This window comes from Coccomyxa subellipsoidea, assembly GCF_000258705.1.
Source record: "Coccomyxa subellipsoidea C-169, whole genome shotgun sequence".
In the NCBI taxonomy this organism is placed as follows: domain Eukaryota; kingdom Viridiplantae; phylum Chlorophyta; class Trebouxiophyceae; family Coccomyxaceae; genus Coccomyxa; species Coccomyxa subellipsoidea.
This window is the reverse complement of record NW_005178037.1, coordinates 2,319,301-2,333,286: the sequence shown is the minus strand read 5'-3', so window position 1 is coordinate 2,333,286 and position 13,986 is coordinate 2,319,301. Positions and strand designations below refer to the sequence as shown.

Here is a 13,986-nt window from a genome sequence, read left to right as displayed (position 1 = left end):
CATCAGCTTGGGGTACAAGACCGGCTGCAAGGTTGTTGTCAAGGAAGCTAGATACCCGGTTTCCTTGTAGCGTGCTTTGTCCTGCATGATACCACAATATCATTGAGTGAAAGTTATGGCTGATCAACTGGACTCCACTGTTAACTTTTGAATCAAGCTGTCAAAAGTCAGCATGATCCAGCTTCTTACTGGAAGCACAGAGTTCTTTCTGCCACTGTGCCACAACCATCTACAGTTGCACATTTTGAAGATGTCTGGCACTCTCTTTTGATCTGACTCACCAGAGACGAAAGGCGCTGCTGACCTGATACAAAGATGATCAGGCCGAGTAGAAGGACGATGTTATGTGCGATCGTCCGCATTGTCCCAGCCACCTGTGCAAACACAGATATTGTGAGCTATCTCAATCTGCAGAAGCACGAACGAGTAACCAGGCGAAATCTAGGCAAGCCGCCATCACTTAGGCGGGGTTGTGGAAGGGCTGTCACGTGTGCACTTGCGACGGCTTTATACTGTCAAAGCGTGTTGGGTTTGCTCATCAATATCAAGGTTTAAAACATCGCTTTGCAATAAAGGCAGCCAGCCGCCTTCAACCCTGGATTTCTCACAGAACAAGTGGCACGGCTATCTCACCGTCTTACCGCCAGCAACTATCGGTGGAGCTATTTATATTGATAGAACTTCTCAAATGTTCAGGCCGCGCGGCGGCATTCAGTTGCTTTGCGCAGATGTCAAGAAAGCTTCTGACGCCGTCTGTGATCTTTAATATTGTGTGGGCGCCTCGTTCGTTGCTGCAATCCCCTTGATATTTGACGTCATTTCCCCTGGGATCTGAATTATTGCACGCAGGACAAACTTGCACACTGTGAATGAAAGGAAGGAAAAGTTTTGTAAGAGCAATTGAATTGGGGATCACTCGAAAACAACTCTGCTATCAGCGTGGACGTTCACAAAAGTACCGATAACCAACGAAACCCAGGCAAGCTCTTCGCTCAGAGACCAGATTATGCGTTGTCTTGCAAAGCTTCGTACAAAGTTTGATTTGCCAGGAAGTTCACCTTGCTCGCTGTTCTTGGTGCAGCAGCTGGACAGCTGGGTGCTGCCAACGAAACTCTGCAGCGCACACAACTGAACTGCAGCTCTTCTCAGGCCCAAAGAGATTGATCGAATCTTTCTCCTCTGTGTCCCTGAGATCCTTGTGGTGTTTGGTCAGAAATCTGGAGCTCAGCCCAGGGCCTACCCACATCTGCCAAAGAAGCTCTGGTGGCACATTGCTTCACTGCTCTCAACCAGTGATTAGCTGCCGGCCAGCAGCACCTGTGCCGCGCTATAATCTTCTGGCAGTAGATGATATCATTGCGTTTTGAAAGTTGACAATGCTGGTGGCATCGATGCTCACAAGGTCCCAGGCGAGTCTTCAAGTTTATTTATGAGGTCGATGGGCATTCTGAAAGAGATGCATCTAGCTTGAGTTATGCCTTCCTCTCTCTCGATTGACAGCCGCTTTTCACCCCCAGCACGTCTTACCTCTGTTGCCCTACTGCTTTGGCAAAGTCACAGTTCCCTTTTGCTGTGCAATGTGTAGCCTAAGACACCCAACTGAAAACTGCTCTCACGGTGAAAACCTCTCAACACCTTGCCCTTCCACTGGCATGGATTGAGACGGTAGTGTTCCGTATTTTTGCAGGCCCGGGCTGGTAAAGCCCAGCGCAGGAGTTACCCACACCTGCCAGAGGACCTCTGGCGGCGCATTGCTCTTCTGCTGCCCCTGCAAGAGTGGGTCCGGGCTGCGAGCACATGCACAGCTTTGCGCTGCCTTGTGCTCGATGACATCACCCTGCCAGATGAACGGCTCACTCTGCATGGGCCCAGCGGCGTCAGGTCTTTTCTGCTGTGGTTGGCCAAACGCTGGCGGGATGCTAGGTCAGCATATACACTCTTTGATGTCAGCCCTCGTCCAAGAGTAGAATTTGCTGGCAGCGATACACGCCAATCTGCTGATTTGCTGGAGCTTACAATCAGAAAGCGACCCTGGGAACCACCTGTTGCAATGTCAAGCCCCCAAATTGCAGTCACGATTGGGTGGCTCTGCCACAATGAGGACTGGCACCTCGGTCTTGCATTTGAGGCGTTGCTCACCAATGCCGGACATGTGCATGCTCTCTGTTTGGTACTGACTGTGGACCTGACAATGCCACCCCTGGTTCATTTGAGGCATCTTATGATGGTCTTGAATGATGAACCCGAAAGGAGCCTGGCATCGTTGGTGCAACTGCAATCTCTTGAGACCCTGGAATTGAGATGCGATTTCAGGAAGTCAAGTGCTGCCGATCTCGTGTTGCCCGGTTCATTGAAGCATCTATCCCTCGAGGGCATTGTTTCAAGAAGTATTTTGGTGTCAGCACAGTGCAGGATTGCCATAGGCTCTCTTTACTTGCTGGGTCCCATACATGAAGGTCCTTTCGTCTGGTCCGAACATGCCAGGAATCAGATCAGCAGATTATCGCTCAGGCAAGGGTTTTCAGGGGTTTATAAGGCATTTGATGAAGATGCTGTGCTAGCTTATGGGTCAAACATTGAAAGATTGGATGTAGACTGGGGTTGGAACATTGTTGCTCTGGACAATTTGCCTCAGCTTAACTGGGATCGACTTGGTGCTCTATATGTGGCAGCAGCAGACATTTCCATTACATTGCCTGCCTCGCTGCGCCTAGTGCACTTGAAAGCGGATGAGTCGCTGGTGGTTGATTTTCAAGACCCAGTAGCATCTGCAGCAAGTGTACAGTCTTACATCATAGCAGCCAGGAAAATTGTACACTTTGAGAACCACTTGCAAGTGTTCGAGGATGGAGTGGCATCGCGCCATCTAGATTTCACCTTTTTTGAAGAACACAACACATATGGGGTTTTGGTGACGAGGAGAAAAGTGCATCCGACATTGGACGTAAGCAATTGGGTGGTGAAGTGTGACTGCAAGTGCTGCAGTCGTTGCTTGAGAATGACCTAATGCATGAGGTCCACGATTGACATTATATTTATACTTTTACCTGTAATAATATATCAGAGACGCAGGGTGTATGCGCAAGCCACATTTGATTGTACCAATGTGATCAGAAAAAGCTTTGAGGATTACACTGACATGATTCTCTGCGAGCCACAGCCGTTCTGAACTTGATTACAGCTTTCACGTTATATAATAAAGTTCATGAGGGTGACAATGTATTGAAACATTCTGGCGCACACAGTTGTCATTTAGGGCGCCAAAACCTTGAAAGCAACTCTTTCATTGCCTGGCGGCTTTTTGGCATGCTTACTTGCGACACGTGGCACGCTTGCACGTTCTGTCTGCTATGACATATTGTTAGATACTTCACTCCTAACGCTTCATTACAATCCTCATTGCTGCTTGTCCATCTTGCGTGATGCTGATCAATCTGGAAACATCAAGGAAGACGACGACCGTAGAAGGAATGTTGTGATCAAGCTGTAAGAGTCGCCAGTGCTTTGCAGCAACGCGGTGGCGATGCTTATGAGATCACAGGCATGTCTTGTCTTTCGTTGAGTTTCAAACACATTTTCCAACTCACTAATTCTACGCGTGAGGGCTGCCTTCCTGGTGGACGAGTAACTGCATCTACACACTCCTAGGACGTCATAGCCTCTTGTGTACCTGCTCTGGTGCTGTAGTCATTTCCAGCTCGCCCAAAATGCGTATTATATCACAAGGCATGAGGGAAACCCTATACCCTTGCCCCTTTATCTGGCATAGAAAGGTGCTGAGAGTCGTCCTCTGTCACTTAGGCTCAGGCCCTCAAGACACAGTTAGGGAGCTGTCCAGAGCTGCCGGTGGAAGTCTGGCGCTGCATAGCTTCTCTTCTACCTTCAGAGGAGTGGGTCGGGGCGGCCTGCACCTGCATACCCCTGTGCAACCTGGTGCTTGACAGAATCAGCAGGAGTAAACACTTAGACACTGTTAAGGGGGGGCGCAACCGGGTTAGCCGTTTATGACAAAAACCGCGATAGCGCGTCCCCCCCTGTACCAGTGACTCAAAGGGCGAAGGGTGTCCCCTATGGGGTATGACCCTTCTGTGAAGGTAGTTCTATGCGGAGTAGTGTGTGGCTGTGCTAGCCGATCGCTGGGTCCTTCTCTACCGCTGGGGCCGCTTAGGCTTTCCGCTTGAGAAGGCTGTCTTCCGCTTAGACCGAGAAACCCGATTACATGCGCGCTTGAGACTGAGTATATTTACCGAGGACTCCTCCTCACTAGTGGCGCGGGCGCGCCTGCATGCAGGCCCCCACCGCAGGCGCGCGGCCGGCCTGGATGTCATTTCATGTTCTGAAATACTGCCAACACCTTTTCCTAGGATGTTCTTGTACAAGTACTATACACAGGCAACGTCAAAGGCAGCCCATACACATACAAAGGTTTTGGGGTGCGCTGAATCGATCGCGCCTATCCCCGCAAGCTGATTCTCAATAGATATCAAGTTATGAAGTGTCGCAGTCACGGGATGGCGAGCATCCGTCGTGCCGCGCACGCACAAGGCAATCAAGGCAGGTCAATCCAATTGGCAATCAGTTTAGTATATTATTCTCCATAGTTTAGGACCAATGGCGCACCCCGGCACTTGGTTGGCGACCCAAGTCCGGTTCGCCCTTACAAAGCACGGTTCCGAGGGTAGGTTCCTAACAGACACGCCCGGCAGAGCCGAGGCTTTTCTGGCGTGGCTAGCCCGGCGCCTGTGTGATTATGGGTTGCATAAGATTCTCGAGACAGGCCACACAGCCGCAGGATGCCCAACTCATTCCATCAAATGCAAAAGGCTCTGGCAAACAGCAGACAAGTCTTGCAGCTGCTAGCAGTAGAGCCAGCACATTGTGGCAGACCACAGCAGCACTCGATAGATATGAGGCAGTCAACATGCAAGCTTAGGGTGTGTTTTAGGGTCTTGGTCTGTACTAGAAACTTGAACTAGAAGTAGTAGAATTAATTGTACCCCAACACACCTTTGTAACAGGCTTCTTTCTGGGCTTAAATAAGGCATGGTGCATCCTGCAGACAAGCTACTGTTAGAATCCTACCCCTTGTTGTACTCGCCACATCCAAGCAAGACCCAATCAACCGTGGGCACGGTGATCAGTATTTATTCCGGCCGCCATTGGGCGCCAGCAGAGAGGGTATGCAACCTCAAAATCTACTAATAAATATTGCTCTGCATCTCTACCACCGCAAGAGCAGTGGGCATGAAGAACAGACATTACCACGTACGCAGCGCTTGGGACAACATGCTCCTCCTGCAAAGAGGCATCCGATTAGACAGTGCTCTTGGCAACATGCTGAGCAGCACACTAGTAGTCATTTGACGATGCTGCCAACTACTGCCTATCACAATTTTTTGACTGGCTTCTTCACTTTCAAGTTTCAGCATGTGCGCTCATCTGTAGTACGCATGACAAGTGCTGATTTTTTACCTTTTCAATGTCTGTCCGTCCTGGGATGTTGGAGGAGCATATCCAGTCAGCTTGTTGCTTGACCTCTATTCTTGCATCATGTCCAAATCATCAGTCTGGGACAGGGCCTTACCCCTATCTTTTCTTCTCTAAGCCGCTGCTCGACCTCAGGACTCTTTGGAGGTGGTTTGCCCCAGAACATCAGAGTTTTGTCCCCAGGCAGGTCGTTCTCTTCCGTGTCCCCAAAAGGACCCAGCTGAAACATCTGATGCCCCCAGCCAACTTTCAGATAGTGTGTTTAAAATCAGTTTATAGGAAGACAAGTCTGCAGCAAAGCTGTAACATCTCTTTTACATCCACCGTTGCTCAGAAAGAAGTGCACTCACCTATATCCGTATTTCTTTTGAGGCTCCTTGGCTTTCTTTGCGTTTCAGAAAGCCGCTTACGGCCTCCGATGTATGCCTGCAATAGACACGGTGAGCTCCTGGGCCCTCAACGAACGTGGGAAACCGAGCTGAACAAAGATAACAGAATGGTAAAGAGAGCTTACATGATATCTTTCGTCTTCATCGGTGGGTACTGGCAACTTAGGTCTATATGTCGCACGCCACTGAGCGCACCCCTGATCGGAGTCTCTCAAGACTGTATCTACAAGCTCCATGCAAATTGCCCGGGAGGCCTCCTAAATGTTGACGTCAGGCCGAGACCAAACGCGAACAGAGTACTCTGACAAGAAACATCCCACCGTCAGAATGTCTAAATTCTGAACGGCAACCTGATTGAACCGTTTGAACAGATGTCTACAGATGCTTCAAGGTTCATAAATTAGTCAGGATGATTACTAAGATCACTCGCAAGGGTCTGCCTGCGAGAACTATCGCCTCGTTCGTCGATGGCACTTTGAAGAGCTAACTTTGAACTTGACCGAGCTGCTTGTTTTTTATTAGAGTTGCGGGTTTCAAAGTTAAGACCTTCCCTATCATCGCGCGTTAAGGCCTGATTGAATCATTTGGCGTTGCTTGTGTTGACCATGCCATCCTTCGTTGCCTGGCTTTGCTTCTGGAAACAGCCAGAAACAGTTCCACTTCACCGTGCCGATCTTCACCTACCAGACGAGAGGAACTTATACGAGGAACAGGACAGCACACATGAATTGTTCTATCAGCACATGGAGCCAGTGTTGCCAGCAATTTCAGGAGCAAACCTTTACGTTGAACAGGCACGCCAAACCCCTGCTTATAGCACATCGTGGGCGAATTCATCTGTGCGTCATGTGTCCTTGATTCTGCCATTCACAACACCCTTCAAGCTGAAACTCTACGGCTGCAGATGCATCCCCAGGGGGGCCCTTGCGTATTTGTCTTGGTTGCAACAACACAACCCAGGTTATAGCAGTGACCAAAACCCGCGCATCTGTGCCCCTGGTTCCTGGCTTAAATCTGTTGCAACTGTGAAAATGCTGCTTTTGTTTACCCGTGCAGGCTGGAGCATCTGAGGCTAATCCGAGACGACAGTGCCCACACCTGCCCGAGGAGCTTTGGCATTGCATCTCCTCCAAGATGTCAACCCGTGAGTGGACTGGGGCTGCAAGCACCTGCGCCGCACTGCGCCGGTTGACACAGGACACGATCAGGCACAACCATTTAGGAACTTGCAGCAGCGCACAAGCAGTGTCTATGCTGCTGTGGCTGGCCAGACATTGGCAGGACGCCAAACTGGTCCATTGGAGCATGAGCATTGACTCGCATCTGGCCCATGTAGGGGGCATATCGGAACCTCATCAGCGACAGGCTTGCACTGAGGAGTCCGTGCAAGTGGAGGTTAGTCAAGAACTCTGGGCCACAGGGCAATCGGCTCTTTCTGTGATTTGGCAGGGCGCCCATTGGGGCTCTGAAGAAGGGGTGTTCAACATGGGCCCTCAATTACAGCGGCTCCTTCGAACTGCTGTTCATTTACCAGTCTTGTACCTGTACGCATCCAACTTCTTTGCATTGCCAACCATGGACAACCTGAAGCACCTCGTCATGTTCATGCGCGCGGCACGCCGCGGTTGGGGCTTGCCGTCTTTTCAGCACATGATACATCTGGAGACATTGCAGCTGGGCAGTACGAGGCCATGGGTTTTGGAGGCATACCTGCACGTGCCTGTTTCTCTGAAGCTTCTCGCATTTGACAATTTTGCCCCGCATGGCATCAACATGCCAGAGGGCTGCAGGATCTCAATCAAAGGGGGACATTCAGTGTGTTGAGGAAGCGGTACACGGGCTGAGGTGTCGCAATTTTGGACGGCACTTGAAGAGATGGTGTGGTAAGACAAAGAATAGCATCCGCGACCTGTCCCTCGTTATCCCGCCATGTGATGAATTTGAGCCGTTTGTAAGGGAAGATCTGCTTTTGTATGGGAGGAACCTTGAGGCCTTCACTTTGCACTGGAGACAAGGTGATGTACTTCATGACGTGCTGCTGCAATCGCTGCCGGAAATGAATCTAGCCCACCTTGTTAGCCTGCATCTGGTAGCAGGCAATCTCAGCATAGCGTTGCCTTGCACGCTGCAGCTTGTGTCCTTGGATGTTGTGAACTTGCTGTCGGTTAGCTTTGAGGACCCCAAGGTATCTGCGACCCATGTGCGGTCTTGGACAATCAAGTATAGCAACTTCTCACAGCTGGGCGGGGGGACCGGCCAGCTGAAAGCTTTTGAGGCTGGACTGGCGCTGCGTCAAATGACACTGTCCTATCACACACGAGCCATCGGTCATGACTATGTTGTGACGAGTCGAGCAGTGCATGCATCGGAGGATGTGAAGGATTGGGAGAGGATTTGTCTCTGCAAGTGCTGTAGGAACTGCTTGCAGCTTCCTGGAAAGAGCACCCCAAAATCACCATCCTGGTGGGCCCACGCATCAGGCAAGCCCTTTGGCGGGGCAGATCGTTTCAATTGAGATTGTGCAGCTAGCTGGCATTTTGACGCGGGGTGTGTGGCAAATGGAACGTGTAACGCCAGTGCTGGCCATCGTGTCCGGGCACGAATCATTGCCAGCCGTTTGAGCCCTGGAAATTTCTCTAATCAGATCAGATCTCACATCTCTATTAAGCCTTCAAGGAAGTTCCAAAGTCAGAATACAGTACTGCATGCAAATGTGACCACCCATCAGATCGAAGGTCACATCGACTTTTCTGAATTGCGTCAGCATATATCCAGTATCTTTGGAGTGCAGCGGTCGAAATGGATATAGTTCGATGCGCCGCCCAGCTGCTTGCATGCATGAGGGCGGATCAAGGGCGTCAATGTGCCGGATAGGGGTCGATGGAGTTGATGAAGTCAATCTTTATCCGCAATTGCAGCGCTCGTGCTTGCCGGAAACGCCGGCAGAACGATAATTTCAACGACTTGATTGTTGGAACTTTGGATATTTGGTCCTTTCATTGCCAGCAATTTGTGCGTGCTCCAAGACTTGCTGCAATGGCCGGCATCTCTAGTTTCGAGTGCCGTGTCCAGTGCCAGTACTTATTGGCTGGGGTCAATGTTCGCGCGAGAAAGTCCTTGCTGGGAAGCCCAATGGTCTTGACCTCTCCGATCAGGCAGAAAAGGTGCGTAGATTCTTTGCAGATAGTTATTTTCAATATCTCGATGGTTATTGGATTGGCCATCATAGGATGTATGCTTTGCCACAAAAGTCTTTGAAGTAAATGCAACTTATTCGTATAGAGTACTCCTTTCAAATTTTCAGTAGCGGTTCGAAGCCTCAAATCGGGTCAACATGTAGGTTGGGAGTGACACGCATCTGTGCAAGAAAGGCCGAACCTGAAGAACAAGAAAAGCCAGCTTCACCATTCGCTGGACTTTTTGGTACGTTCAAGCTCATTTCTTACGTGCAATTGCACTTATATACTCCACATGCAAGCTTCCTCTGACCAGATCCTGATTAAGTAGCACATATTGTATGTGTCTGGGCACCTTTACTGTGAGTCTGACCGCGTCTGACGTACCTTCTAGAATGGCGTGGACAAGTGAATAAATCGATGTCTGCAGGAGGGACGAAGAAGATCAAGGTGGGAGGGGATCAGGCGCCCAAGCAGGCACCCAAGCAGGCTCCAGGAAAGGGCACGCAGCGCCTGAAGCTGGGCCTCCCCCTGCCACAGGGGGGCACACAGCGCCTGAAGCTCGGTGGCCTGGGTGGGGGCCCCAAAAATGGAACGCAGCGCCTCAAACTGGGCTCCGGCACTCAGCGGATTGGCCGCGCCACTCAGTTCCTGGCGCGTGCGCCGCAGCGCAAGGACCCCAACACGGTGTGTTTTTATTTTGGCCAGCAATTACAGAGGTTTCAGCTCGTTCAGGTGTCTTTTTCAGCTGTGCAGTGCTTGCTCCGTGCCTGGATCAGGTGCAGTAAGAGCTGCATAGATGGGGACACTTTACTGTGGCAGTGGGGCGCTCCTTACTCAATCGTATTGGCTGCGTATGAGGCATGCAATGTGTACAGTGGCTGGCTGCACATTCCAATGATCCATTCAGAGGTGTCTGTCCTGCCATGCAGTATGGGCTAGATTAGTGGCCAGGCTTATGCCAGCGTGCACTTATGCTTCCCTCATTCCTGCGCAATGAACAGCAAGCGAGTGGCGTCTGCCAGACTACCCGGTGTCAGCAACAGCGGCAGTTAAGCTGCAAAGAGACATCTCAATTTGGCTGCACTGCAGGTGTTTCTAATGTGACATGAGACAGTGCAAGACTGCCCATAAGACCAATGAGCCTCACAAGCCTCCCAACAGGTGTCTAGGTGTAAAAGTTCTGTATTCATAAAAAAGTCGGCTGCAGGTGTTTGTGGCTGGTGCTACGGGGCGGCTGGGGGCGCGCATCGTGCGGCAGCTGCTGCTGGAGTCGCCGCAGCTGCGTGTACGGGCCGGGGTGCGCGACCCGGAAAAGGCCGCGGAATACCTACGGACAGCGGTCGACTACGGGCTGCTGCCGGCCGACGCCGCACGCCGCGTTACGCTCGTGCCGGTCGACCTGACTAAGCCCGACACCATCGCACCTGCCATCGGAAACGCTGCCAAGGTGCGAATTCATTTGCTCTGCAGATCTTTAGAACGAGGGAGAGTCTGTCGTGGACTCAGCGCAAATATGCCTGGGCAAAAAACTGGAAGCAGTGCTTTGTAGGAGTAGGGGTTGCCTGTTTTCTATGCCGTGTTTCCAGTGCACGGCCTGCAGAGGTCCCAACGGATACAGGAGTCATTTACCCTGGCCAGGGGTTGTGGCACATGCATGATTAGAGTGTGACTGCAATTGCCTTGATTAGTGCAAGGCTCTGCACTTAACAATGACACTGTAACCGGCATTCCGTCGAACCAACAATGAAAAGATTAGGTCTTCGAAAAGAAAGAAAGCTGAAAGCGGCCGTTGCTTCGCAGGTGGTGCAGGCGATCGGCGCGCCCGAGAGCGAGCCCTTCAATTTCAGCAACCCCAAGAACATCGACGGAGATGGCGCCATTGCCCTCGTGGAAGCTGCCAAGCAGCTGGAAGTCGACCAGTTTGTCATGGTCACCTCGCTGGGCACCGCCAAGATCGGCTTCCCCGCAGGTGCTCGCCATTGCACATCCTGCTTAAGCAGGAGCGAAGTAGGGTGACAGCGAGTATGCCAAGACTAGCACTGTCCAATTCTGTATTGTAGGTGCAAAGAGGAACTTCCAAGACGCAATAAAGAGCTACCCTGAAGAAGACTCGGTAGTGCGGTTTGGGACCCTTCTTTGCTCCTATGTTCTTCAGTGAGAACTAGGTTGGAATCTTGATCTAGAGTTCATGCGGCGCCTTTCGCATGCATCTCAATCCCTCTTTATTTTTGAGCTTTTGGCAACACGTGATAAATTTGTTCTGCGCAACAGTGCAGATTATGCCTTTTGGCATTTTTTCCTTTTTTTTCAACTTGGCCAAATTAAGCGCCTGAAGCAAGTGTGTTGCTGCGCAGCGGTGTTGAATCTGTTCGGGGGCATCCTGATCCAGAAGAGGCGCGCTGAGGTGGCGCTTGAGGGCAGCGGCCTGAATTACGTGATTGTGCGTCCCGGGGGTATGGAACGCCCCACGGATCAGTACAAGGCCACCCACAACGTCACCCTCGCCCCCAAGGACACCCTCTTCGGCGGCCAGGTGTGAAATGGTTGCCGTTATGATGCTTTCTGGCCTATTTATGAATCCGTCTGCTCCATAAGACAATCATTCTACCAAGGACACTGAGGAATTTGCCGGCCCGGTGTATAGGCAGCTGCCTCTCAATGTCTGTCTTTGGTGCACATCCGAGTAGGTTTGATTACAAAAGTCCCTGCCACAATCAGCTCACCTCATGAAGGCGTGGACGCTTGACATGCCGTCTGCCACCTTGAGAGAATTTATTTTGACAATTGGCTGAAGACACCGAGGAGCGCCGCCGGGTGGTTTGAATGCTAACACTCCATCGGCCATTGACCGGGACAATGGGCCAGCAAATCTGTCTCAGTGTGGTCCATCTGACCGCATGTGACAAATTATCTTGGGATGAGCGGGCTTAATGCATTGTATTTGCTGACTGGATCGTGCTGAGGCTCATCTGTGGAGCTGACAGCGGGATTAATGGGATGCACCTGACGCTGACTGGACTGCTTCTGTCCTTGGTGCCAGGTGTCGCGCCTGCAGGTGGCTGAGCTGGTGGCAGCAGCTGTCGCCAACCCAGAGCTGGCCGAGAACAAGGTGACAGCCAAACTTTATGCTTGCTTCACTGCCAGCCAGGACTTTGTTTAATGATCTGAATATTGAGCAGTGTCAGAGAAGCTGTGCCGTGTCCCTCATCCCTGATTGCATGCAAGCAATTGCAGGGAGTTCTTTTCTTGAGCGCTTGCCTCAGATGTGTTGTTTGCAATTTCTGTGACAAACTCTTCCGAAGGGACGATTGCTGCGCCTTTCACTTCCATGCAACTGGGGACGAGTCATGAGTATTCTTTAGAAACCGTTATATGGATTGCATGTTCAAACTAGGATCGCCAAACTGGGCGACAGCCCTCTGGCATGTGCAAGTTTATTCTGATTTTTTGGTACCACATAGGTGACTACCTCTTGGTATAGTTCCCTAACTTGTTTATGCCTTGTGCATGCAAAAACCAGGTGTTGGAGGTGGTAGCAGAGGAGACGAAGCCGCTGAGAAGCTACGAGGATCTGCTGACGGACGCGCCAAGCGACGGCAGCCAGGCCGAGAAGCTGGAGAGAATCCGCACGCAGCAGGAAGCCGCCGAGCAGCTGGAAGCCGCCCGCCAACGGGTCAGAGCCCCTTTGTTCCCTCAATTCTGCAGCACGCAGACTGCCTTGGCACTAGTGTTTGTGTCCAAAAAGCTCGCGTAAAGAGAATGGGGACTGCAGCAGGCAGCAATCAGCTAAAATGATTGCTGGGAATTTTATGGGCATGCTCGGTTCTTCTATCCTTGCCGGCTCAGAGATATTTCCTGGGAGTGCTGCGTGCCTCGAGCCGTCGTTCCCTGTAATTCTGCACATAATTTCCCCCTCATAGTTGCTTGCGTCAGCACAAGCGGCAAGTACTGTTCTCCGAGAATCAAGTTCCACAAGGACTAAGGACAGTAATTGAAAATGACTTCATTCTGCTGCACAGCTGGAGGAGGCTCGCGCAGAGGCAGCTGAGGCACAGTCGCTGGTGAAGGAGCTGACTGCGGTCGCACAAGAGGCCAGAGCGCAGGCGGCTGCGGCTGCGCGCGAGGCCGGGCCGGCGCTGCAGCAAGCCAAGCAAAGCGAGGCACAGGTGCTCTGCTCAACCCCTCCCCTTGCTCACCCTTCCACATCATTCGTTGTGTCACTTTCCAGTTCCTCTGTCGTGTTGCTGTGATATCATTTTATAATGCGAGAGGGAGCTGCGAGAAGGTTCACGATGATCATATGGGCCCCAGATCTACGCTGTGTCTTACAATGTAATGCAGCCCAGGAACCCAGAAAGTGCTTTTAAACAAGATTTGTCATAACGCATCGAGGATATCACGACTGCTAAGAGCCCCACTGTCCAGCATGCTTGCACATTGATGCAATACGTCCGCGGCGCTTCTGGTCACCTGAGCAAGCTCACTGAAACTCTGAACTATGTCAACAGCACTGGCCCTAGCAAACTACCATATGGATATAATGGCTCCTTAATGGGCCTGTATCCCTGTCATTGACATATCTGTCCCGCGCAGCTGGAGAGGCTGAGGAAGGCGGCGGAGCAGCGGCAACGCGCGGAGGGCGCGGCCAAGGCCGTGCTGGCAGCGGCGACGGCGGCCGCCAAGGAGGGCCGGGCCCTGAGCGCGGCGGAGCGCGCGGCGGCCGAGCGGCCGATCCTCTTCCCCGAGGAGGTCGCCGCGGAACAGGCCGCCAGTCGCGCCGCCGAGGAGCAGGTGACTTGGCGTTCTCTTTCTTCTACCTTTCAACCAGTGCTTTGTACTTTGTGTAGAAGATTCTATAGAGACCAAAACGTGCGCTGCCAAGAATCAGGTACAGTGCGCTTTCTTACGTCAAAGCCCTTGAGTTTTCTGTG

At 51.7% G+C, this 13,986-nt stretch overlaps 2 protein-coding genes across 2 annotated transcripts; one reads left to right on the top strand and one right to left on the bottom strand.

The window, feature by feature from the left end:
* Window positions 1-3,399: 3,399 nt before the first annotated feature.
* COCSUDRAFT_53290 (hypothetical protein) lies at window positions 3,400-4,390 on the bottom strand. Its single transcript, XM_005648803.1, has 2 exons — window positions 3,802-4,390; window positions 3,400-3,541 (listed from the first exon to the last, which is right to left on the bottom strand). The coding sequence occupies exon 1, from the start codon at window positions 4,326-4,328 to the stop codon at window positions 4,149-4,151; it is 180 nt and encodes a 59-aa protein (XP_005648860.1). The 5' UTR covers window positions 4,329-4,390; the 3' UTR covers window positions 3,400-3,541; window positions 3,802-4,148.
* Window positions 4,391-10,262: 5,872 nt separating this feature from the next.
* Window positions 10,263-12,809, top strand: COCSUDRAFT_14993 (NAD(P)-binding protein; the record flags this gene model as incomplete). The annotated part of the gene is made up of 5 exons (XM_005648802.1): window positions 10,263-10,502; window positions 10,856-11,024; window positions 11,410-11,588; window positions 12,096-12,164; window positions 12,576-12,809. Coding segments are annotated over 5 exons (891 nt in total), but the record flags the coding sequence as incomplete, so codon positions are not given.
* Between the last annotated feature and the right edge of the window lie 1,177 nt (window positions 12,810-13,986).

Excerpts from the sequence above, each read along its gene's own strand:
- COCSUDRAFT_53290 (XM_005648803.1), bottom strand. The coding sequence starts at position 4,328 with ATGACATCCAGGCCGGCCGCGCGCCTGCGGTGGGGGCCTGCATGCAGG.